Genomic DNA, 25814 nt, shown 5'->3' with positions numbered 1-25814 from the left:
ATTTACGCGTGTAAGAAAAATGACACGTTTGTAACATCTTTGTTTTCCTTTGTCTCTGATTTCTTTTTCGTCATTGCAGCTTATAAGTACCCCTGTTTTTCTCAGCTGAGTAATGCAGGATTTTGCAGGATTTTGCAGGATTTTGCACAACTAGTTTGGATCAGTGGTTTTCCATTGTTCAATAAGAAATGACATTATGATTGCATCAGTGAAACAGGTTTTTAGTCAGACAACGTTTGCAAATGTTCTTTGACTAATGTTCTTCTCCCTGTGTGTGTGTGTGTGTGTGTGTGCCTGTTTAGACATCTTTGTGGGGACCACAAAAAATTGGAAGTTTACTATACCTATGGGGATCAAAATCCAGGTCCCCACAAGTCTGAAGGCATTTTTGAGACTCAAAATTTGGTTTTAGTGTCAGGCTGACAGTTGGGTTATGGTAAGGGTTACGCATACAGTTCTGATGGTTAGGGTAAAGGTAAGCGACTAGGAAAAGCATTATGTCAATGAGATGTCCCCACAAGGATATGAATACACACCTGTGTGTGTGTGTGTGTTTTGTAGTCTGGAGGAACACTTGAAAAAAACAAACACACCTCACACACAAACTGACGGATTCCACTTTTCTCTCTTTTTCCTTCTCATCACAAGCTTCACCTCAGACAGTACACATAATACAAGCTTTTCCACACCAAATGTTTATTTGCATTACAGTTCTGTATCAGCACAAATTCTTTTCCACATATATTACAGTACATTAAAAAAAAATAATGCCAACTGTGTTTTTTGCCAGATGTTACTCGACTGCTTTGAAAATGATATGGCTGTTTAAATAGAGTTGTACATGAAAAAGTAGTAAGAGAAATTACACACAGCCATAAAGCATTGTGCAGACAAAGGTTTTCCCATCACCACTAGAAACCAAGGTAACCAAAGTACTGTACATACATGTTCAGTGTGCCATTACATTATGAAGTGCTTTCATTTTCAGGACCACATACTTACCTGGTACCAATTACAAAAGGAAATACATTTCTATAGGTTCAAAGGATTTCAAAAACCAAAAAGGCAAAAGTAGGTCACTGTAGCAGTGCAAGAACGCAAAACGTTTACACGTAAAAACATCCAGATTAACAGATGGAAGTAGCACGTAATAGAGAACATGATGAGACTAGCCAACCCTGGTGACAGTCTGTCCTTCAGTCTCTCTCCTTACTGTAAAAAGCTGGGTGCTTGATTGTCTCTTGAATCTCAGGCAAAGAGGTGAAGTGAAAAATCAGAGAGAATCAACTACCTGACGCAGCACGATCTTTAAAAAAGAAGATGTTTCTGTATCTGGTTTAAGCTTACTGGGAGAAAAACGTCATTACTGGAAACACAGCGTGACTCGTGGTCAGTTCCATCGTCCCTTTAAGAGTCATTATGTTAACAGTGTTTTTGGGAACACGGTTCTAGTTTAGCTGCAGACATAGAGAATATAAACGATGGACATGACGTCAACATCTCAGCTTCCTGGCTGTAAATACTTTTATGATGACATCATCATGGGTTCCAGGTGACAGTGAAAAACACAAGAAATTCAGCTGGTAAATTATGTTCAGAGACTCACAGGACTGTGAGCATCACAGTCAGATACACCCCTCACCCATCATGTCCAGTTTCATCACTCAGTTCAAGCTCTTCACAAACTGGTGACTAACATCAGTGTTTCCACATCCATCTTTTATACTGTTTGCAGATTGAAAGCATGTACAGTACATATACAGATGGTTACCAGCACAAAGGAAACATCATACTAAGAATTTGCACCTGCGTGTTTCCTTTGCTTTGGCGTCTATATTACATGCTCAGCTAAAAACGTAACACTGGCTGTCTTAATGCAGGTATGTATTTATTCATTTATCTATTTTTATTACATTAAAAAACAAATGTATTTGTTGATCTTCAAAATGATAGAATGTCTGCTGTCACTTAACTGATGCCACAGAGTAGAAGTTTTATAGCATTAATTTAACAAAGATAGGACAACAATTCACAATGCCTATATAGATTACATAGGTACATGCTCTGTACATTAGGAGCTAAATACAGTTAATATATTTTAACATTAAGATCATGTCTCTTTGGAATGATTCAGTATGTGAGTACGTTGTGTATTTACAGCAATGCACTGTTTTATTGTAGTCACCTTTTACTACGTTTATATTATATAGTACATTTATATGTTATTTGTATGTATATATGTAGATCTCTGAAATGTGTGAAATTAAACAAAGTATTACATTAAGTTGTTTAGCCTTCAGGTAGTTGTAGTTACATTGTACAGGATTCTTCGTGAAGTGTAAAACAGAGAATATGATCTTTAACTGTCATGGCACAATTTTTCTGTCTTGTTTGGAAAAAAAATGCTTTTGGTGAATTTTTCTAATTCAGAGGAAAGAAACAGTCACCACACAAAAACTCATTAGTCATGAAGTTAAACTTAAACATGAGACAGGCCACACGGGGCTACTACCTGAGTCTTTCTTTGGCTATTTATTGGCTAATGGCTGATAAACTAAAATCATTACAAAGCATTTGACTGCAGATCAGATAAGATGGAGAGCGAAGGTGAAAGTACAGACAGCACAAACTGTAAACACACACAAAGTTCCTTTTATCCTCACTGTGGTTGCTTGAAAAAGACTGTAATGTTGTTAAATTACAGACTTTGATATTACACATGTTGTTGTGCTTTTAGCCCATGAAGTATGAGAGAGAGGACCTCATTTCTTTATATGGGGTAAACTGCTTTCACAAATGCAACTCTGAACTGTCCTCAACACTAAATCAGAGAAGCTGATTGGTTCATATATATATATATATATATATATATATATATATATATTGCAGTCACCTGGATGGAGAAATGGAGAAATACCTGACAGGAGAGAATAGGAGATGGCATAAACAGGGTAAATATGATTAAAGACAAATGTCTGAGTTGTATTTATGGCCACAACAAAAGCATTTAACTAAATAAGGTCAATGTTTGGCACTATTATAGCCTAATTGTGTCATTTAGGTTGTCATAAAGGATGCTCAGTGAAGCAGTCAGGCTTTCAGTATAACTCCACTGTAGATATGTCAGATAACCACCCGCAGTCCTTTATGCCAGTACTTTCTGCAGGTGAGCTGTCCTTGCCAACTATTTGAATATTAATCTTTTCCCCTGTTCTCTCTCCCTACTCCGTTTCTGTGTCAGAACTCTTATGTTTTCATAACATATAAAATACAGACTCTATGCAGTCCAGTGAAAATCAAAGTACAAAGAGGGTAAGTAGCAGCCAGGTGCTGCTATTCAAATGGACGTGATAATCCGATCAACAGCAAGTGTGAGTACGTCTGTAAAAGCAAACATTTAGGCAGTTTGGAGGTCCGGATCATTCAGCTGTGTGTTAGCACAATGCCACACTGTTACCAGGAGAGCACGTACCAGCAAATTCACCCCCATCAGACCGTGCGATACTCTAAGAAACTGCAAAAAAACCCTATCTCTAAGGGAGAGGCCAGCCACCCTTCGGAGGAAGCTCATTTCCGCCACATGTATCCGCGACCTCGTTCTTTCGGTCACTACCCACAGCTCGTGGCCATAGGTGAGGGTAGGGACGTAGATGGACCGGTAAATTGAGAGCTTCGCTTTAAAACTCAGCTCCCTCTTCACCACGACGGACCGGTGCAGCGTCCGCATCACTGCGGCCGCAGCACCAATCCGTCTGTCGATCTCCGGCTCCCTTCTCCCATCACTCGTGAACAAGGCCCCGAGATACTTGAACTCCTCCACTTGGGGCAGGAACTCGTCCCCGACCCGGGGATGAGTAATGACAGAACAATTAGAAAAATACTGAACAAGTATGGTTTGTTTGCCAGTTTTTCCCAGGAGAAAGCCTCCCGTCTCACAGAAAGAACAGCAAAGGTTTGCAAACCAGCAAACTTGGAACAATGCATAAATGTTTGGTCATAATGCACATGTCTACCACTGGTGCTAAACGTAGCTCTACAAGCTATTGAATCATCGTGGGTGTACTTGGGTTTTCATACAGCTGCATAGATTTATGACTGCTCGTTGTATTGCCAATTTGCTGAAGAGTGGATTGAAAAGAAACACCCCCCACACCCCTCATGAAGCTCCAAACATGGCGATAGAGTTCTGCACGTGATCTACTAACAATATGATCATTCATAAACACAAAAGCAGCCGAGTCATTCACCATAAAGTGAAGCACAAACAACGAATAACAAACAAATATAAAACGACACAGCTGATGAAGAAATGGGTAATACAACTGCCAATGAAATAATACTCTTCAAGAGCAGGTTTTCTGCTAGTGTTTCGCTACGGGAACAGCATGCCCGTTCAGAGAGGCACCTGAAGGAAATCATTAGGATATTTGATATAAGGGGGAGTCCTTTTGTTAGAAATTGCTGGGGATTGTGTGGCCTGTGTGTTATACCTAACCTGTACAATGCATAGAAAAACACAACGTATTTATTTACTGTCACATCCTGCCCCCCCCCCCGTGCCTGGAGAAGGTGATGATAGACACAAAGCAAGTCTGAAGACAGTTTGTTAAAGATTTGATATGTTATATCTATAAAATCATGTTCATGAACACAGAAAGTTGTGCTTTGATTTATGAAAGCAAAAACGTACACTCTGAAAAGCAGAAGACTGTGTAAAATAAACCCAATTCAATTTCTTATTCTTTCTTCATGCTTTTGTATAGTGCTAGTTAACAACAACAGTTGTCTCAAAGCGCTGTACAACAATAGTCCACCAATTAAAAAATCTGTCATGAGCATGCACGTGGCAAAAGTAGGAAGGAAAACCTCCATTTTAACAGGAAGAGGCCACTGGCAGAAACAAGGCCAGGGAGAAGGAACCATGTACTGGAGGATTGGAGAGGAGAGGAGAGGAGAGGAGAGAGACAAATGCATCAGAAGTGAGTGGAGAAGAAATGCCTAGTGTGTCATGGGAGGCCTGAAACTAAAGCCATTCTTGAGGGATGGTGGATGATCTCCGGAGCCAATCTTAGCTGGTTCCACAGGAAAGCGGCCTGAAAACTGAAGGCTCTGCCTCCCATTCTACTTTTAGAAACTTTAGAAGCTACAAGTTAATCATCAGTCTGAGAGCAAAGTGCTCTCTGGGGATAATATATCTGCTTCTTCTTGGTTCTGTACTGAGAAAGCACGGCATTGCTTTCCACTTTTAGGCTGATGACTGTCAGATCTATGTCCCTCTAAAGAAAAAACGCAGATACTTCAGACACATCTAAGCCCTGCAGAACACCGGCCCTTGAGGCCTGGAGTTTCCCACCCCTGCTGTACATGGACTCTACACCATAACACTTACCAGCACGTTTTACTGGCAGAACCTGATATCAACCATACACAGCAGAGATTTACTGGATACAAAAGATAATAAAAGTATCAACCACTTGTACAAGAAGGAGCAAAGCAAGGGCAACCGTTAACTTATAAAAGGCAAATGTACACTTTAGCTTCCTGTATGGTGGCAAAGCAAAATTGTTGTGACCTAACGTTTACATTCCAAAAGCTCCGCTGCACCTTGATTCAAAGTGATAGCACTTTTTACTGCATATCAAATTATCTCCAGTTTGCAAACACTAGCTTTCTGGTCTTTTATTTTCAGATAGTTGATAGAGGTCTTTGGGATATCATTATGTGTACTGTGGGTGCTCCTGTTGACTGATGTTCACTGAGTTTTCTCAACCAGAACTTACTGGTTGATGACTATATAGCAATTTTTGGTGCTATTGAATGCCTTCCGTGGTGACCATGCTGAGGCTACGATGGGCATTTGGCATGCAGACTGGAGCAGACTGGGATCAAACCTCTTTACTACGTGTGGAGTTTGATATAAGAAAGCAGAGTCCCTCTTTGTCCCTGGGTCGATTAATGCTTTGTCATGATTTTCTTTTTATATCCCCATATGAGCCATTTTTCTAGTTTCCCTTTATCACCACTAGGGGGTTGTATTTCATTTTATGTACTGGTTATGGTTATTTAAGGTGAAGGGCAGTGTTGGGAGGGTTACTTTTAAAATGTATCCCACTACAGATTACAGAATACATGGCCCAAAATGTATTTTGTAACATATTCCGATAAGTTACTCAATGAGAGTAACGTATTCTGAATACTTTGGATTACTTACAGTAATCTAATGTCAGTTGGTCTAATGTCTGACAGGTTCCTGAGCTATGCTAAGCTGGGACAGCCACATTATAAAAAGACACAAGTCCTTCTGAGCCAACAAGGATTTCATGCAGCTGCCTGAGCAGTCACTTGATTTCTCAGATGGGATAATGACATTTGAATTAGGCCGAGTCTTACAAAACCTAAACCTTGTGTGAAATTCTGACCCAAATTCCCTCTTCATTTTTGAAAACTCACTATCAAACACCTTTATGACTCACAAGTAAAACTCACTGTGAAATATCACAAACACATAAGTGTTACTACATTAAATAGAGTTAAAATGTATCCTAATAATATGGTGATAAATGACAGAGGTAACATCCTTACTTTTGATGAATTGTTGTGCTTCAGCCTGTGTTTCTTATTTTGTCTCCAGCATGAGAATTAGGGTTGGGAGACCAGGACTAAATCAGGGAATGAGTCCCTCTGTTCTCCTCCTATCATGCCCTACTTTTCTCCCACAAGCTCAGGATTGCTTTCTCTAATACTCTTTTCCCCATTTCTACCAGTCTCTCATTTTCATTTCCTCATATCCAAGTCATATGTCTTTTCTCTCTCCTCTCTCAACCTGTACTCCTTTTTATCTCTCCTGTTATTTCAGCCATCTGCACATTGCACTGCCTTCTAAACATGGCTCTTGTTTTACCTCTGTGTGTGTGAATGTGTGAATGACTGAATGTAGTGTAAAATGCCACACTACACTGAGGAAGTTTTTCCTTCTCGCTGTTGCAAAGTGCTCGGTCATAGGGGGTCATGTGATTGTCTAGATTTCTCTGTATCATCATAGAGTTTACTTTACCTTCCAGTATAAAGCACCTTGAGGTGATTGTTGCTGTCATTTGGTGCTATATAAATAAAGCTGCATTGAATTGCATCATTGTTTAGTGTTAAATTATCAGTGTGAGTCTGGAAGCTATTTCTGGACTCCAGTAGTTTTACTGTATCTGAAAGACGTCTGGTGTTTTGGTGCATCTTAGTTTAAGCAGGTTGGGTATGTTAAGTAAAACTCTGTTTTATGCTATATGAACAAACTGTTGTTGCTAATCTCCTGTAGCCTCCATTTGAAAGGCACCGTCCAATGAATCTCTGGTATTCATTTGTTTAATCAGTCTTGGTTACTGGCAATAATAACAGTATTTCTTCTTACCTATTCTTCCTTCCCATTCTTCTTTTCTCCGTCCATCTGATATTTTGTGTTGTTGTGACTGTTGCTGTGTAACATCCCAGACTGATAGCAGAGTTAATAACACAGCCAGTAGCCAACTGCTCATGCCATGTCAGGGACTCAGAACTGACAGTAGGTTGAGCTCAAACTCTAGAGAATAGAGTCTAGTTTAACATTGCTTTCTTAGATATGTTAATACATCAAGAGATCCACCAGTCTATTTATACATCTAGCTATACATACATACATACATACATACATACATACATACATACATACATACATACGTACATACACACAGCACAGATCAGGCAAAGCCACTTTCTCGGCCACATTCTCACGCATCACCACGCAGATCCAATCACTGACCTCTCCTTTTATAGCATCTACATCTTCATTTGAAATTAATTTCTGTGTTAGTGAAACCAAATTTCTACTCACAGTGCAATTTTGGGTAGCTTGACAGGTAAAAGAATAAAAGAATCTCTGGTTTACACTCACGTGTTGCTTGGACTGTATGAATAGGGAGCACTCATTCATTTGTAGAATAAATACATTTACTAATCTGCTCCAAGTTTCTGGTCTCTTCAGAAGGCACCCATCACCCAGTTCTGCTATTCTTCATTCAGTTCCTTCATTTTTCTTTCGCACAACTTCTTGCAATGATTTACAGCTTTGCCTTCCATCCTATCTCAAATATCCTCCTTCTATCTTATCTTGTTCCTATATTTTTATATTGGCATAGCAACAGGTTCTTGAAAGTCTTTTTAAATGTGGCATTGCACAGTGCATAACAAGCTGGGTTGATAGTAGAGTTGACATAACACAGCCAGTAGCCAATTGCCCACACTGTATCAGGGACACAGGACTGGCAGAAGGTTGAGATCAACACCATCACATTATACGGTGTCCATGTTATGATGAAAGCCAGCAGGATGGCAAAGATAGTCTTGGTTACCTATGAAGAATGGAAGAAAGGAGAGATGAAGAATAAATAAACCGGAACATGTAGACACAAAGTCCAAAGATAGATAATCTGTGAACTCTGTCAGCTCTTTGTTTCTCACACACTGCAGTGAGATGACAGTCACATAACTCACAGACGAGCTGACCATGTTAAGTATGCATAATGTGTATTATGTAAAAAACGACAGTGCCAAACCTTTTAGTATGAGCTACGTTAAAAACATGTCCAAACGTGCTAAATTGCCCTGCACCTCAATTAATATTTACACACACAGGAAAACAGCCGCTCACTGTTAGCTTTAGATAAAACATATCTGCTCTCTGTGTCTCGGGTAATCTCAAGGGTGAGACAGCATTAAAGCGACTTAAAGCTGAGATCCCAAAAGGTTGATTCTGTTCATCTGGACGTAGCGTTTCCAGTGAAAACGCTACGTCCAGATGAACAGAATCAACCTTTTGGGATTTCCTTACCTGGATGATTGAGCGTGCACCAGGACATTAAAGCTGAGATAATAGTGACATCTGCTTAACAACTCTTCCTATGACTGTTAGAACCACTGACTTACATACGCTGGGTTTTAGCTTGAAACAAAGTGAGTGAGGGTCTTCCTGTCATATTTTATTTATTCTCCAAGACTTCTGTTCTTTGCTTGTGCAGAGGCTGAGTCCGATAATCAAATCTAAATAACGAGTTCCTCTATTATTTCCATTATATGTCTTAAACTTATGTCGTGTATTAACCTACTTTCTTTTCTCTGGCAGCCATCTGTCTTTTCTTTCTCACTTGGCTTCTAGCAATGCTTGCAAATTTTCTTGCCACAGTTCGAGGACGGCTGATTGGGATTGAATGCCTCTCGGCTCCATCTACAGGTGGAACGATCTCTAAAGCTGTGATGCATTCATCCCCAGACTGCTTTGTCACAATCTTTAACTTGGACCACCTTGAAGAGGGATTGATCTTGTGGATGGCAGAATTGGTTGTTGTCGGTACTGGAGTGGGGTTTGCTAGCACCTGTAACAAAACAGAGTACTGTTAGGACATTTCACAGCAAGTTTGACCTGTGACTTGCACAGTATCCTGTCTTCCTCCCCTTAACCCCAACCAGTTGAGGCAAATGGCTTCCCCTCCCTGAACCTGCCTTTGGTGGAGATTTCTTTCTGTTAAAAGGGAGTTATTCAATATTTAAATGTTGATTGTATTATGTAAGGTTCCCCGGCAGCTGCAGCCCAACAATGATAATAGTCCAGCGTCACCTGATAGATGCCAAAAAAAAAGCTACATCAAAAAGTAAAGTTTTAAGCCTAATTTAAAAATGAACTGTTTCACCCATATTCATAAGGAAAGCAATATAATAACAACCACAACTTGAAGCAAAAGTTCACAGTCCTGGCAAAATTTGAGGAAAAAAGAAATCCACGCAACAAAAAATACTCCACTCCGGGTTTTCCAATGAATCCTATGACTTTTCATGACATGGTGTCAGAAGTAGTCAGTAGGGATAGGAATCGGTAAGAATTTAGCGATTCCCATGCCATTATCAATATAACTTGATTTGATTCCTTGTCGATTCTTATTGGCTCCACTTTGAGAGTCACCACCATGTCTAAGCAGCATATCATGACATTACATTCATGCAAAGTAATTTCATGCGTGTGGTCTAATGCGTGTGCATTTTAGAGGTATTTCCCCTCTTTTTTGTGTTCAGTGTTGGGGTCATTATTTAAAAGTAAAGTAAAAACGTTATTACCCGTATTCAGAGATGGGCAGTAACGCGTTACTTGTAACGCGTTACTGTAATCTGATTACTTTTTTCAAGTAACGAGTAAAGTAAGGGATTACTATTGCAAAATCGGTAATTAGATTACCGTTACTTTCCCGTAGGAACGCTGCGTTACTGCGTTACTAAAACCGTGATTTTTTTTGCGAGAATGTCTCATGACTGTGACGTAAGCAAGTGCGACGTTGGTGACAGCAGCTGTGTGCAGATCAACAATGGATAATATATCGAGTGCGGGAGAGAGTATGAGCGTGCAGCGTTTAAAGTGTGGAAGTACTGACCTTACTTTGAGTTTAGCGTCCATCGTGCGTGGGAAGAAAACTTCTTTTTACAGCGAAAAAAACCCCTAAACTTCCGAGCAAGCACCGAGTAGCTACGACGTGATGGGAAACTCACAGAGAAACTCGCGCGGATTCTTCAACTGACCGCAGCACACCTGCACCAGGGTAACCCTCCGCCTACCCTGCTCCTGCTTTACAGGTGAAAATAGAGCAAAAGGACCGCTGAGTCTTTGACTTTATTTATTTTCTGCTGTGTTTTACTTGCATCTGTTTGAAAGAGTGAGTGAAAACACAAAAAATATTTTATTTTATGTGCTGGAATGTGTAGAAAATAGGTTTAAATGTTAAACTAATTTATTCAAGTCAGAGAATGTTGCATATAATTAAATGTTTTGCTTGATGCATAAAGTTAAAAGATTAAAACTGATAAAACAAGTTAAAAAGAGACTTTTCCATTTGATTACATTTTGTATGATGGATTATGTAGAAAAAGTAGAATTGGGCTGAAAGATCTATCACTTTATCACCTCTTCAGGTTGTAAATCGTGTTTTTAAAAAGTAACTAAGTAACTAAGTAACTAAGTAATTAATTACTTTTGAAAATAAGTAATCAGTAAAGTAACGGGATTACTTTTTGGGGGGAGTAATCAGTAATTAATTACTGATTACTTTTTTCAAGTAACTTGACCAACACTGCCCGTATTACACAGAACACTTTTCCTAAAAGTAACGCAGTATTTTATTGCATACTGTCTTTGAATGTCTTTGAACAAAGACATTCATTACTCATTATGTTACCTTCATGTTACTCTGCAAAATGATCTGAAAAGCACTGTCTCATAATGGCCATTTAACAATATAAAGCTACAGTCCCACACACCAACACAAATCCCTATCCCAGTGAGGACACATGTCATCTTTGTCTTAGTATTTAGGTATGAAAACAAAGCTGACAACACAAAGCAAAGATGAAAACCAGCACAAGCAATCATTGCCGTGATTCTACTGTAGAAACATGAACAGGTAGAAATAGAAGCTGCAGCCTGACTGATCATCAGTTTGTTACAGGCTGGCTTCACCACAAATGATGGCTCACTTTATCACTATATACAGTAAGAGCAATGTCAGCATTTACTGAGCTTTAACACCACTCTGGGGTTCTTGGCTACCTTAGCGTTAGCATGCAGTTTTGCAAAAGGCGAAGTTGTGTTAACATTATAACGCAGTTGTTTCTGTCCTGGAGCAGTCGTCACTTTGCCATCTCACTCTCCATCCCTTTGTGCATTAATGATAAAAGTAATGTCCATGTCTATGGTGAAGAATGCACCATTATTTTTACTTCCGACACACGAACTGAAATCAGCTGATCTTAGTGAGAGGGCAAGAACCGATAAGCGGGATCAGTAGGCAGGCAGACTAACCATTCCAAGGAACTGGACTACTAGGAACCTATTCTTGATTCCATCCCTAGCAGTCGATCATCACGTCTCAGAGATGTAGCAGGAGAGGGAGGAAGTCTGTAGTGTTGCAGAATGTGGCATGGTGGAATAACTGAGAGAATCTCCCACTAAACATCGGGTTGGCGTTTTTGTCATTTTAATAATTGCATGCTTTGGTGTTTTTGTTTTGTGTGAGATGTGGGCCACACCCATGTAGGAGTGGTGATTCTACTTTAGAGCAGCTGCAAGCTATTTGGAGTTGAGTACAGGGAGCCGTTGAATGGTAATGATTTGAGACCTTCTCTATAAAGGAGAGAGAAAACAGGAAGGAGGAGTTGTTTTTTTGTAGGACACAGTTGCAGCAGGGAAGCCAGTTGACACTGAAGACTCCAGTATGAGAAGTGCACATTTTAAAGGAAAATAGTTTTAACCTTTTTAAATAGCAAATGGGGTGATATGATATAGTACCATATCACCCTATTAGAGCACTTCACTCTCACACTGCAGGCCTACTTGTTGATCCCAGAGTATTTAACCCTTTAAGTCCTACCATAGAACCAAGTCCGCCAGAGCTTACTTTATATTTTTACATGCTGTGGAGCCATTTTTGGGAGCATTTCAAGTTGCTATACATCAATACAACTGTTATAGCCCAAATTTTAACAATATGTATGCATTAAGTCCATAGTAATTACATAAATTGCAAAAAATTGCAATAAACTACAAAAAAAATTGAAAATCATTTTTGTTTTTTGTTTTTTACATATATTTCTACTTAGAGATATTTAAAAGGTTTGTCCCTCAAAACTTTAAATACAAAAAAGTTGCAAAAAATAGTTTCCAACCACAGGAAATTTATTTTGAGCTGGAGCCTATCCCAGCTGTCATAGGGCGAGAGGCAGGGTACACCCTGGACAGGTCGCCAGTCTGTCGCAGGGCCAACACACAAGGACAGACAACCATTCACACTCACATTCACACCTAGTGACAATTTGGATTATCCAATTAACCTATCCCCACAAGCTGCATGTCTTTGGACGGTGGGAGGAAGCCGGAGTACCCGGAGGGAACCCACGCAAACACGGGGAGAACATGCAAACTCCACACAGAAAGACCCCGGCCTGATGTTGGAATTGAACTCAGGACCTTCTTGCTGTGCGGCAACAGTGCTAACCACCGTGCCACCGTGCTGCCTCCACTGTTCAAGCCATCATTCAGAAATGGAAGGATCATGGCACAACTGTAAACCTACCAAGACAAGGCCGTCCACCTAAACTCACAGGCCGAACAAGGAGAGCACTGATCAGAAATGCAGCCAAGAGGCCCATGGTGACTCTGGACGAGCTGCAGAGATCTACAGCTCAGGTGGGGGAATCTGTCCATAGGACAACTATTAGTCGTGCACTGCACAAAGTTGGCCTTTATGGCAGAGTGGCAAGAAGAAAGCCATTGTTAACAGAAAACCATAAGAAGTCCCGTTTGCAGTTTGCCACAAGCCATGTGGGGGACACAGCAAACATGTGGAAGAAGGTGCTCTGGTCAGATGAGACCAAAATGCAAAACGCTATGTGTGGAAAACTAACACTGCACATCACTCTGAACACACCATCCCCACTGTCAGATATGGTGGTGGCAGCATCGTGCTCTGGGGGGGCTTCTCTTCAGCAGGGACAGGGAAGCTGGTCAGAGTTGATGGGAAGAAGGATGGAGCCAAATACAGGGCAATCTTGGAAGAAAACCTGTTGGAGTCTGCAAAAGACTTGAGACTGGGGCGGAGCTTCACCTTCCAGCAGGACAACGACCCTAAAATTGAGCTTAGACCTGATGCAGAACCCTACAGCATAACCACACCACGTTGTATTCCTTTTCCTATTCTACCACAAGTGGAGAAGGAAATTAAAAGGATGATGGCACTCGACATTATTGGGGAGGTAACCGAAGCCACAGACTGGTGTGCCCCAATGGTGCCAGTTATTGAGAAGAAAAGAAAGCCAAGGATATGTGTGGACCTCATGAAACTCAATAAAGAAGTAAAAAGAGAGAGATTCATTTTGCCCAATCTGGAGGATTTTGCACCAAATAAAACATACGGCACCACTATATTTTCAATCTAAGGAGCTTCGAAAGAAAAGCATCTGTAATTCTTGAAGACGTTTCACCTCTCATCCGAGAAGCTTCTTCAGTTCTAAGAGTAAATAATTAATAATTGAGTGCTCAAAGAAAGTCAGGGATCAGTGATCACTTTGTCTGTTCAAGAGATTCTCTGCGAATGTGGGAGGCCATCCAAACCATAAGAATTATAAGGCCCCACCACGTTTGTGTGTTACCGACACCGCTCTGCCAGACGCACCTAACACATTCAATGCCAAGTTTGAGACCCAAAACAACGAGCCGGCACTGAAAACCTCCACCTCACCAGACATATGTTTATATTTTAAATATAACGAGGGTTTTTATAGACAAAAACATGGATGCAAAACATGGGCTCCCCGGTGTCACCTTTTGTAGACCAAAAGGTGACACCGGGGAGCCAAATGTGGTGGAGTGTGGCTTGGGCGCAGCTGCAAGGGAGGCTGAGACACACCGGAGCTCCATCAGCTCATCACACCTCCCCTGTTTAAAAGAGTGTACCGGGACCTAAGGTGAGCTGATAGTGAGTCTGGTAGCTCGGGTTGGTTCCTGGCCGACACCGCCGTTGGGCCCACCCGTGTCCTTCGACTGCATGGGGGAGGGAGGCAACCCCCACGCCTCCCTTCCCATGAAGGTCAGCCTGGTCAGCACTAGGCCAGCCCGAGTTCGGGGGCAGCATAACGGAGGTGCCCTTCCTACCCGAGTTGGAGGTCGCCGTGCTGTCTGGTCCAGCGGTGTCCATGCCAGAGGCAGGTGCGCCATCTGGACCTGGCTTGTCTTCGCTGCAGGTCAGCGTGCTGGCTGGACCTGCCACGCCCATACTAGAGGTCGCAATGCAGCCTGGTGCAGTGGCATCTTCGCTGGAGGTCAGTGCGGCATCTGGTCCTGCACGCTGGCCACCTGTCAAGCCACCCGTGAGCCACGGGTCATGTCCACGCCTGCTGATGCGCTGCTGCGCCGCTGCTGCCTGCCATGCGGTTGGGCTCCAGATCAGCTCCGTCACCGCCGCTGGGCACGCAGTCAGCCACTGAACACGTGGTCAGCCGATCGACCCACCTCGGCACTGCGGCTGCTGGACACGCGGTAAGCCACTGGATCCAACTCACCCCTGCTGCTAATCCATAGGCCAGGGACGCTGATGGCCATCGCCGATTTCCCCTTCCGTTTGCGAGGGGGAGGGAGAGTAGGCTAGGCCAGATTGCTCCCCGGCCTAGGTCGGGCGATATGGGTATGTGGTGGGATGTGGCTTGGGCTCATCACACCTCCCCTGTTTAAAAGAGTGTACCAGGATCTGAGGTGTTGTTGTGCGTGGGGTTGTGGCTGAAAAGCTGAAACTGAGTCTCATAAAAGAGCAACCAAAATAATAGTGTTAAAAGTGTAAACTATGTGGTTGAGTCCATCATTCCCATTAAACCAACCTTTACATGGAGGAAGTGGAAAGAATGGCTCTTGGCTCTTTTAAAGGGACAGTACCTAGCCACTGGTACAGAAATGTTGATGACACCTGGGTCAAAATCAAAACCAAAGAAGTGGAATCCTTCAGTGCTCACATCAACTCAGTGGATAAAAACAAAGTTCACCAGGGTAGACCCAAAGGATAGCTGTTTGCCATTTCCTTTTTCCTTTCCAGTCACCTTTCTCACTCACTATGTATTAACAGACCTCTCTGCATTGAATCATATCTGTTATTAACCTCTGTCTCTCTTCCACAGCATGTCTTTATCCAGTCTTCCTTCTCTCACCCCAACTGGTCGCAGCAGATGGCCCCTCCCCACCTGAGCCTGGTTCTGCTGGAGGTTTCTTCCTGTTAAAAGGGAGTTTTTCCTTCCCACTGTCGCCAAAGTGCTTGCTCATAGGGGGTCATATGATTGTTGGGTTTTTCTCTGCATCTACTGTACAATATAAAGCGCTTTGAGGTGACTTTTGTTGTGATTTGGCGCTATATAAATAAAAGTGAATTGAATTGAATTTCTGGACTTTTCTGAATGCATTGAAGAGAATGGAAATCTCTACATTGAAGTTTACCAGAAGCCCACACACCAGGACCAATACCTATTCTTTGCCTCCCACAAGATGCATGGAGAGAAGGTCAGACACCAACTAAGGAGGATCAGAAGGACAAATGAAACAATACTGTCATCCCCTATGTAGCAGGTTTGTTAGAGAAACTCAGGAGAGTCTTCTCCAAGCATGACATCCCAGTGAACTTCAGACCCAGCCACACACTGAGACAAAAACCTCTACACTGGAGAAGCCAAACAGCCACTTCATAAACGCAAGGCACAACATAGAAGAGCCACCTCGACGGGACAAGACTCAGCAGTCCATCTGCATCTAATGGTCAAAGGTCACTCTTTCGAGGATGCCAATGTTCACATTTTGGACAGAGAAGACAGATGGTTTGGAAGGGAGTGAAAGAAGCCATCTATCTTTTGGCTCTCAGCGAAGGCGGTCGCACTTTTCTCCTCTCCTGCCCTTAGCTTCCCTGCTTAGCTTCTTATGTCCTTGTCTTGTCTTGTGTTTTTACTTTTCCCTGGAACATTCTCTCACAGTCTGTTCTCTAAAACCTAAAAGAGGAATTATGGATTGGATCAACTGGTCCCTAAATGCAATTGACACCCCTTAACGAGAGGTTTGGGCTCGGGTGAGCCTGAGTGCTGAAGATATCTATCTATTCGGAACCATGGTAACAGGGTTCTGGCTGATCGGAGCTGGCTTGGCCCTGACTTATCAAAGAATTAAGGAAGCGGAACCGGCTGTTCAAACCCCCACAAGGCTGCCCGCTGGGATTGGAATGATGGGAGAGGCGTGAGTTTCTCAAAATGGGCTGATTGAGTGCAGCAGGGATAAGATCTTGGAGAGGCTACGGCTGCTGTGAATACTCAGAATAAGATCTCTGACTGCAGACTGGATACATCTCGGAAGGGCTAGCTCGGAATAACATCTCTGGGCGCAAATTGGATGACATCTCGGGGAGGCTCACTGCTGTGTGTTCTCAGAAATTGGCTCCTTGAGCACAAGAAATGACAACATCACAGAACGCAAGTATGGCGAAGCTCGCGGCTCTCCAACGGGAGATTGAGAGACCAGTGTTGGACTGTAGAACTGCTTTGAAATTCATATGAGTTGTTCGCACTAAAGTAAAAAAATACCATCACTTATGCAGATACCCCTTTGGCGCCATCAGCCTACCTTTCTGACATGTCTCCCCAATGTGATGTTTGTGTAAAGTTGGTCAGAAGGTTTCTTTGTAAGTGCGCATGCACCATTAGCGTGCTGCCTGCTGTAACCCTAATTTCCTTCGGGATTAATAAAGTATTCTGAAGGAAATTCTAATTCTGATTCTATTTCCACTGTAAACGACCATCTTTGAACAGAGGGAATAGCTTATGACACCAACTGTCTGCCATCTATAATCCAGTTTTGAGATCCCAGACGCCTTAATGCCCACTCACACCCTGGACTATTTGCCCTCGTTAAATCGCATGAAACCCCGAAACCCTGGCTGATTGTGACCTACACCTGTTTTCGCACCTTGTCTCGTGTGATTATGTAGAGGATCATTAAGGGGTCCATGTTCTCTTAGGGACCCTCCCAATAGGACTTCAATCTGGGACTCTCCAACAATTACTCTTAGAAATGAAGAAGCTTCTCAGGTGGGAGGTGAAACGTCTTCAAGGAAACTCAAAGAAGTCCAGACGCTTTTCTTTCCAAGCTCCTTAGACTACGATGACCTGGATGACTGAGAATCTTCGCAGACATATATTTTCAATCCTTGATGCCTCCAGTGGGTTTTGGCAAATACTGCTCAATGTTAAGAGCAGGAAGCTAACGCCATTCATCACGCTAGTGAGTCGCTTCTGCTTTTAAAGATTGCCCTTTGGGATAACGTCTCCTCCAGAAATATTCCAACGGCAGATTAGCACCCTTCTCAAGGGTTATGCCGGTACTGTGGTGGTAATGAATGACATCTTAGTGTTTGGAAAGGAAAAAGCAGAACATGATCACAACCGTAAGGCAGTGCTGCAGACCATCAGGCATTCTGGGCTGAAATTAATCCAAGATAACTCCAAGATTGGAAAATCTAAGATCAAATGTTAAAGACACGTCATTGTGAAAGATGGTATCAAAACTCATCCAGAAAAACTGTGTCACTGAAATGCCCAGCCCCTCAAATGTCTCTGAGCTTCGTCAGATGATATGAATGATAAACTGTCCGGGAAAATTCCTCCCAGACTTCTTCACCGCCATGCACCAAAGCTACAATTTGCTCAAATCTGTCGATGTGTGGACATGGGGGGAATTGCAGAAACAAGGATTCACAGACATGAAAGCCATGTCAACTACAACACTGGCATTAGCACATTATGACGTTAGCAGACCAACAACAGCAAGCACTGATGAGAGCAGCTCTGGTTTCACAACAAAAGGAAGTACTTCTTCAGATACACAAGGATCACTAAGGCTTCACTAAGTGCCACAGAAAAGCTAATATGACTGTGTGGTGGCCAGAGATTGGACGAGAGATCACAAAGATGGTGGAGCAATGTGAGTTCTGCCTGAGAAATAACCCCACTCAGAGAAAAGAACCACTAATCATTAATATTATTATAATCACTACACCAAATAGCTGCTGATATATGTCAACTGGACAGTAAACACAACCTTGTAGTTGTGGATTATTACTCGCGCGACATCTTGATTGTACACCTCCATTACAAGCCAGCAAGTGATTGCCTGCTTGAAAAGCCTGTGTGCCATTGTCTGTGATGAGCTCAAACGCTATCCCCCACCTCACATATTATCTCAGCAAAAACTGTTCAGTAAGACGTACAACACTGGTCACACAACTTCCAGTCCCCATTATATGCAAGCTAATGGTGCAACAGAGAGAGGCATTGCTATGGGGAGGAGGATTCTTCGGCAGCAGGACCCCAACTGGCTCTCATACGCTACCGTGCCACGCCCATCACAGCAACTGGCCTAAGTCCTGCATAACTAATGAGTGGCTGACACATAAGGACAACAGTTCTCGTTCTAGCTCAGCAGCTGCAACCTCATTATATTCATTACACTAAGGTACAACAAAAGGATCTACAGGCGAAATGAAATTATTGTATCTTCTACAACAGATGTCATTCTACACCTCACTTGTCAGAGCTGCGCCCTGGTCAACTTGTGAAACTGGATGGTTAGAAGGGTTAAAAGACACCTGCAAAAAACATTGCCAAAGCTCCATAGCCTGGATCATACTTTGTACCGAGGGTTTGCTCACTTGCAGAAACTGAAGACAGGAGGTTCCACTGTCTCTCTATCAGACTCCAGAGTTTCGGGCCTGTTTGGTGTTTCACCCTGTCCGCAAGGATCCTGTATTGGAGGCCCTGCCAACCAGCTGCGAGAGAACCTTGGACAGAGAAATCAGCTTGCTATGGGGAAACAGCTTTACCCTTTAGGTGTGTGGAAGTATGCTTTATTTAGAGTTAATGGGGAAATTGTGGTCAATTTTGATTTGTTTGGTATTCATGCTTGGATAATTGGAAAAATATATGTGTACTGTTGATCACATTTTGACCACATGTTAATTTGTGGCCACTGTTCCAGGCTTGGCACACAGTCTGGAAGACTGAGGAGACAAACTGAGTCCCACGACTGGACAAGATGTATTTAGGCAGGCACCAGCAAGTGAAGATTTCTCTCACTAGAATCTGGGAAATCACTTCAGGCATCTCAGGAAGTGGAAGTGCTGCTGGACCTTCTTGGTGATGGAGGTGGTGTTGGTGGTCCAGGTGAGGTCGTTTGAGATGTGAACTCCCAAGAACTTGATGCTGTTAACAGTATTTAACCACTTTTCTGAGAATACGCGCTTCTTTTGGGATACGGACTCCTTCTGACATTTCTTTGGAGGTGGAGGAACACCAAAGTAATTGCTTAAAGGAGCTTCTTCGACATCTTTAAGAGTTCTAAAAAAATGTCCTCCTCCAGAAAATCTTATGTACGCAAACGCGTGTTGCACCTTCTTATCACGCGTCTTTTATTTTGAAAGCGCATGCGCACCTGCAGACCACTTATGTGCACCCCTGTGTATAGAGTTTGCAGGATGCAAAGCGACCTTCAATAACAACTACTTCCACTGCTAATAAGAAATGACATCATTCGACCTGTGGCTTTGAATAAAAAAATTAAATAACAAAATTGCCGCGCTGAGTAGAGAATTTCTTGCCTTCTTAATGAGGTTGGGACCATCAGTTGTGCAGAAGTCAGGTTGGCGCACGGCTGACAGACCTATTAGACAACTGTTAGAATTCATATTATGACAAGAACCAATCAGCTAAGTAAAGAGAAACAACAGCCCATCAATACTTTAAGAACTGAAGGTCAGTCAGTCCAGAAAATTGCAAAACTTTGAATGTGTCCCCGAGTGCAGGAGGAGGTGTGAGGGTGTGGGGGTGCTTTGGTGGTGACACTGTTGGGGAGTTATTTAAAACTGAAGACACACTGAACCAGCATGGCTTTCACAGCATCCTGCAGTGACATGCATCCCATCTGGTTTGCGTTTAGTTGGACCATCATTTATTTTTTCAAACAGCACAATGACCCCAAACACACCTCCAGGCTGTGTGAGGGCTATTTGACCAAGAAGGAGAGTGATGGAGTGCTGCACCAGATAGCCTGGCCTCCACAGTCACCTGACCTAAACCCAATGGAGATGGTTTGGGATGAGATGGACCGCAGAGTGATGGCAAAAGGGCCAACAAATGCTCAGCATCTCTGGGAACTCCTTCAAGACTGTTGGAAAAACATTTCAGCAAGAATGCCAAGAGTTAAGAAAGCAGTAATGAAAGCAGAGGGTGGATATTTTGAAGATTCTGAAATTTAAAAAACAAAACAAAACACGTTTTATTTCACAATGTTTGTTCACTACATAATTCTATATGTGTCCATTCATAATTTTGATGCCTTCAATGAGAATCTACAATGTAAACATTCATTAAAATAAAAATAAATGAGAAGGTGTGTACAAAACCTTTGACTGGTCTTGTACACAAAAAATAATAATCAATAATCAAGTGTTATTGATGAACACATTTCCTAGTGTGTTTCAGATTGTCCATAAAAACACTTGATGTCCAAGAACAGAACAGATGTCAACATGTCCTATTTAAATAAATATAAATATAAAGTATCAAGAGTAATGTGTTCATAGTGTCATTTTCACTTAGCCTCCATCTCACCCTTCTGCTAGCATACTCTTGCCCATTTCCTTATGGTTGACTCCATGTACTTAACCTACATCACTACTTCTGCTCCACTGTTATACCTCCCGCTCCTTCACACACATGTATTCTGTCTTTCATTCCTCAATATACCTGCTGTGAATCCGTTCCAGTTCTTTCTAGCCAACCGCCTACACTGCATGACAACTGCCTAAATGCAATGCAGGCAACTGGCTTGAATGTGGCCCCAGAAAGTACCGGGTAATTATGGCGTTACATGGTGAAATATTGTTTGTTTTTCTGAAAATTCACCATGAAATAACCCAGTAAAATGACTTACGCTGTACTTAAATTTACTTACAGTCGAATTATTTAATTGTTTCCTGTAAAAAAAGAAAAAACATGAAATTGCACATAGTTACAGAGTACATGTGCCTTAGTCACAGCTCTTACAGTGAAACATTTCACTGTTTTGCAGGTGCTGCAGGTGACTCCATAATATGACCGGCACCCCAGAAAGCACAGGGTACTTACAGTGGAATTGTTTCACTGTTTGCTGCAAAAACCTGACTTGTTGCTCACAATTACAGACATACTTGCGCCTTGTTGCCCTTACATTGCATGTAATTAAAGGGTACTTGCACCCTGGAAAATACAGGGTGTTTACAGTGTCATTGTTTCCTTGTTTCCTTCCTCATGGGACAATCTATGTATTTTTAAAAATTATTGAGTGACCTCCTAAGTTTACATTGATTAAAATTACCATGAAGAATTGGCGGCGCCTGGTGCGATGCATTAAAAACTTTGCATCGTCTCCAGTATGGTCCGAGTGGCAGCTTCCACATTGGTCCTTGGCCCTGGGCCATTTACACAACAGTAACAATGCACTGTGAAAATTCTCTTAGTAAGTGAAGCAAACGCAGGGAGACAGGTAAAACATCAGGAGAGAACAGGGATTTCTTCACCACTTTGTTACTCAACTAATTCTCATTACTATAAAGGCAGAGACCCCTGCCGAGGGCAGAGGTTCTCCAAAACCACTGATTTCCAAGTCAGAGTGTAAGTCCCGCTGCTGGAGCCAAGTCTCCTCAGAGGGATGAGGCAGGCATTTCTGTACTCAACAATGCCACCTTTATTATGTAAAGTCTCTGTTGCACTTCTCATCTGCCCCTCTGATTTAGTTCTCCAGCACTTGTTAACCATGGAAAAAGTATGTCAAAGGATTTTGCTGAGTAAGGGTCCCTGAGCTGCATGTTGCTGACATCAGGATCCTGAAGGAACAAAAGGGACTCTCGACTGTATCGAAGAATAGTCGAGAGTCCAGATGTCCAACACTGACAGATAAACATCAGGGTGAGGAAAATTAAAAACTAAAATGAGCCATAGTGACTCAACATCGACAGTCGTGAAACAAATGATTAACAAACATACACACTGCTGCTGCTGTATGTCTCCATTGTCCAGTGCCACGTAGTAACCCTCGGCTTGGCTCTAAACATTTAGAGTGAGCACTGAAGAGTCAGAGGACACAGCCAAAGTTTGGTACCATGAGCACAGCTTTTTGCAACCAACCTGCACCAACTGTGCACTTGTTTTGACATCTTCTTCTGGTTTTCCAAATAAATGAAGACTTATCCTGGCAACTATCAAGAATTAATTACTTATAATATTAAAATGTATTAAAGACATTGCACCACTCATGTTCTCATTCTGTGTAAACTGCCCTTTAATGCAGCAGTCACAATGACTATGTTACTAAAATATTATCAGGATATCTTCCAACGGTTCTGACACATCGTTCAACTGCACAGACTTTTTCCACCATTAAAGGAGGACAATTATCTGTCATAGTATAATACAATGACATAATATCATACAGTGGGTAAAGTAAGTATTGAAGTATTGAACACATAACCAATTAGTAAATACATTTCTAAAGGTGTTATTGGCATCAATTTCTCACCAGATGTTGGTAACAACCGATCCAATCTATACATGCAAAGAAATCAAACCATGTCCCAAAGTTAATTTATGTGTAATACTGAGAAATGACACACGGGGAAATGTATTGAGCACATGAAGAAAAGAAGGCACAAAAAGGATGAAAAGTCATTAAACCAGGTGGAATCTGTCAATAATTAGAAAGTAATCCTGCCACTTATTGCAAATTAAGATTAGCTGTCAGTGATGGCCTATAAAAATGTGTCTCATTACAAAGGTGTCAGAAAAGAAAAATTTCACGATGCTCACAAATTTCAGAAGCTCTTTCAAGACATTTGCAAGTTTATTAATAACATTTTAACCCCAAAGGGACCCGACATGACTCCGTGGGTGTTTTTGCCTTTTTTTATTTCGGCACAATCAGTTTTTACTGTAGCACAACGGTGCTCTCCTCTCTCTGGCCTGGCTGCTACTGAAATAGAGAAGGCTGTGACAAACCAGCCCCCTGATACCACACCCTGAACCTGCTGCTCCCTCCTCCACCAACCACACCCCACCACAAACATATTTATGGCATTGGTTACAGAAGAATTTCTAAAGTACCATTTCTAAGGTACTACTGAAGGTACCAGTGAGTACTACTGGGGCCATAATCCTGAAGTGTGAAGAACATTTCATCAAAAACTGGACACAGAGTTTTGGACAGAGGAGTAAAAAGAATTATCAGAAAACTTGTCCAAGAGCCAAGTACCACTTGTGGAGAGCTATGGAAAGACCTGGAATCAGCTGGTACAATTGTTTCAGAGAAAACAATAAGCAGCCATGGCCTTTATGCATGCCAAACACGCAACACTTCATTGCTGGAAAAATCTCTGGCTTCATCCAAGCCTCCATCTTCATCTCCAGTCCGCACCTGGGTCCATATGTCTCGATATACGGTCTGCCTACACAGACTGTGACAGACAGGACTTATACTAACTCATAATAAAATGGATAATCAAACACACGGTGAATGAAAAGGGGTGAGAGAGGGAGAAATGCTCAGTGCATCATGGGAAGTCTATTGCAGCATAACTGAGGGTCACCAGATCCAGCCCTAACTATATGCTTTATCAAAATGTTTTAAGCCTAATCTTAAAAGTAGAGAGGTTGTCTGTCTCCAGACTTCAAGCTGGTAGCTGCTTCCACAGAAGAACAGCCTGTTGGAGCAGCAGGAATGGAGTCTAACAGACACACTGATGGTTTGGAGGAAGTAATTACTGAAGTTATCTCAAAAAGATCAATTGGAGAAAACGTCTCTAGATGAATATCAATGGTACTGAAAGTATTGGACATAATGGTCATGTCATGGTCCCCGTGTCTCTCCGGCTGGCTCACGTTGGGCTACGGTGTTGTTTTTGTGTTTCTCCGTCCCTCTCGCTCTCTCCCTCTCTTTCCCTCATTGTCCTCAGTCTGCCTGGACGGAGCTAATTACTGGGCTCCTGCTTTTGGCCTACGCACCTGCGTTGATGGTCCGCACCTGCCACTGATTAGTTCCTGTTTTCCCAGGCCAGCTATTTAAGGTTGTGTCTCAGAGCAGCTCATCGCTGGAACGTTGAACGCCCGGTGTTCATAAAGCCCCAGCTAGTCTACAAGTTGTCTTTGTAATTGCTTGCTTCTGTGTAGGTTCCCTGGACCTGTTCCTGTTTCCTGCCCTGGATCCCCGTGTGGCTGTATGACTAGAGTGTGAGAGCAGAAAGGCGTGAGTGGCAGAAGAGGAGTGAGTGCAGACTGAGGAGAGTGTCACGGAGGACAGAGTGGACGAGCTATCACTGAAGATTCGTGTGTTTGGATTTCCTTCCCCCCCTGGAGCCCTGGACCCCCGCCTGTCACTTGTAAAATTATTATTCAAGAGACAGGCAAATTTATTATAATGTTGCAAGATTATAATAAATTTGTGAAGTAATTCATGAAGTCATTACTTCCTGTCATCAAGGTTAAAGTTCTTCTTCCATACGAGACTCACTCATCCATGTCTTTATAGGCCTTGCTTTGTGTTTTGGTGTGCAGTCATGTTGGAACAGGATGGGGTCATTACTAAACTGCTCCCACAAAATTGGTTAACAATTCCTTTCACTAGAACTAAGAGGCCGAGTCCAAGTACTTAGAAACGGTGCTTGCTGTCAGACAAGTTCTCCGGTCAACTGCCAAACCCAGACTCGTCCACTGGACAGAGAAGCATGATTCATCACTCCAGAGAACACGTCTCCACTGCTCTAGAGTCCAGTGGTGGCGTACTTTACACAGCTGCACTCAATGCTTTGCAGTGTGCCTGGTGACGTAAGGCTTAGATGCAACTGCTTGGTCATGAAAACCCATCCACGAAGCTCTGCACACCAGGGGTCGACAACTTTCTGTTGATGAGTGCCATGTAAAATTTCCTCAGAAGTCAATGTGCCATATCAACCACTGCATTAACAATAAATGTGATAATGCTCAACAGTTTCACACTATAATGAACAACTTAACAGCAAAGGAACTGTACAACAGAAAATGCAAATGCTATTTAAGGTCTCATCACAACAATGTTAAGAAAAAATAAACTGGGGCAATGTGACCTGTTTGTTAATACAGAGACACATGTTAATGTGATCCTGGTCTCCCAC

The 25814-nt window shown here is 42.3% G+C and overlaps 1 protein-coding gene across 1 annotated transcript in view; it reads right to left on the bottom strand.

Annotated features, from left to right (window-relative positions):
- Positions 1-676: 676 nt before the first annotated feature.
- The window catches only part of chrm4a (cholinergic receptor, muscarinic 4a), a 96312-nt gene continuing 71174 nt past the window's right edge, over positions 677-25814 (bottom strand). The window contains exons 6-7 of the mRNA XM_004564095.4: positions 9132-9398; positions 677-8378 (exon numbers count right to left, since the gene is read on the bottom strand). Coding sequence (XP_004564152.1) covers positions 8133-8378; positions 9132-9398 — 513 coding nt within the window. The 3' untranslated portion in view covers positions 677-8132. The remainder of the gene's footprint in view (positions 8379-9131; positions 9399-25814) is intronic.

This window comes from Maylandia zebra, linkage group LG23 (genome assembly GCF_041146795.1).
Source record: "Maylandia zebra isolate NMK-2024a linkage group LG23, Mzebra_GT3a, whole genome shotgun sequence".
NCBI lineage: Eukaryota > Metazoa > Chordata > Actinopteri > Cichliformes > Cichlidae > Maylandia > Maylandia zebra.
This window is presented reverse-complemented; position numbering and strand designations above follow the sequence as displayed.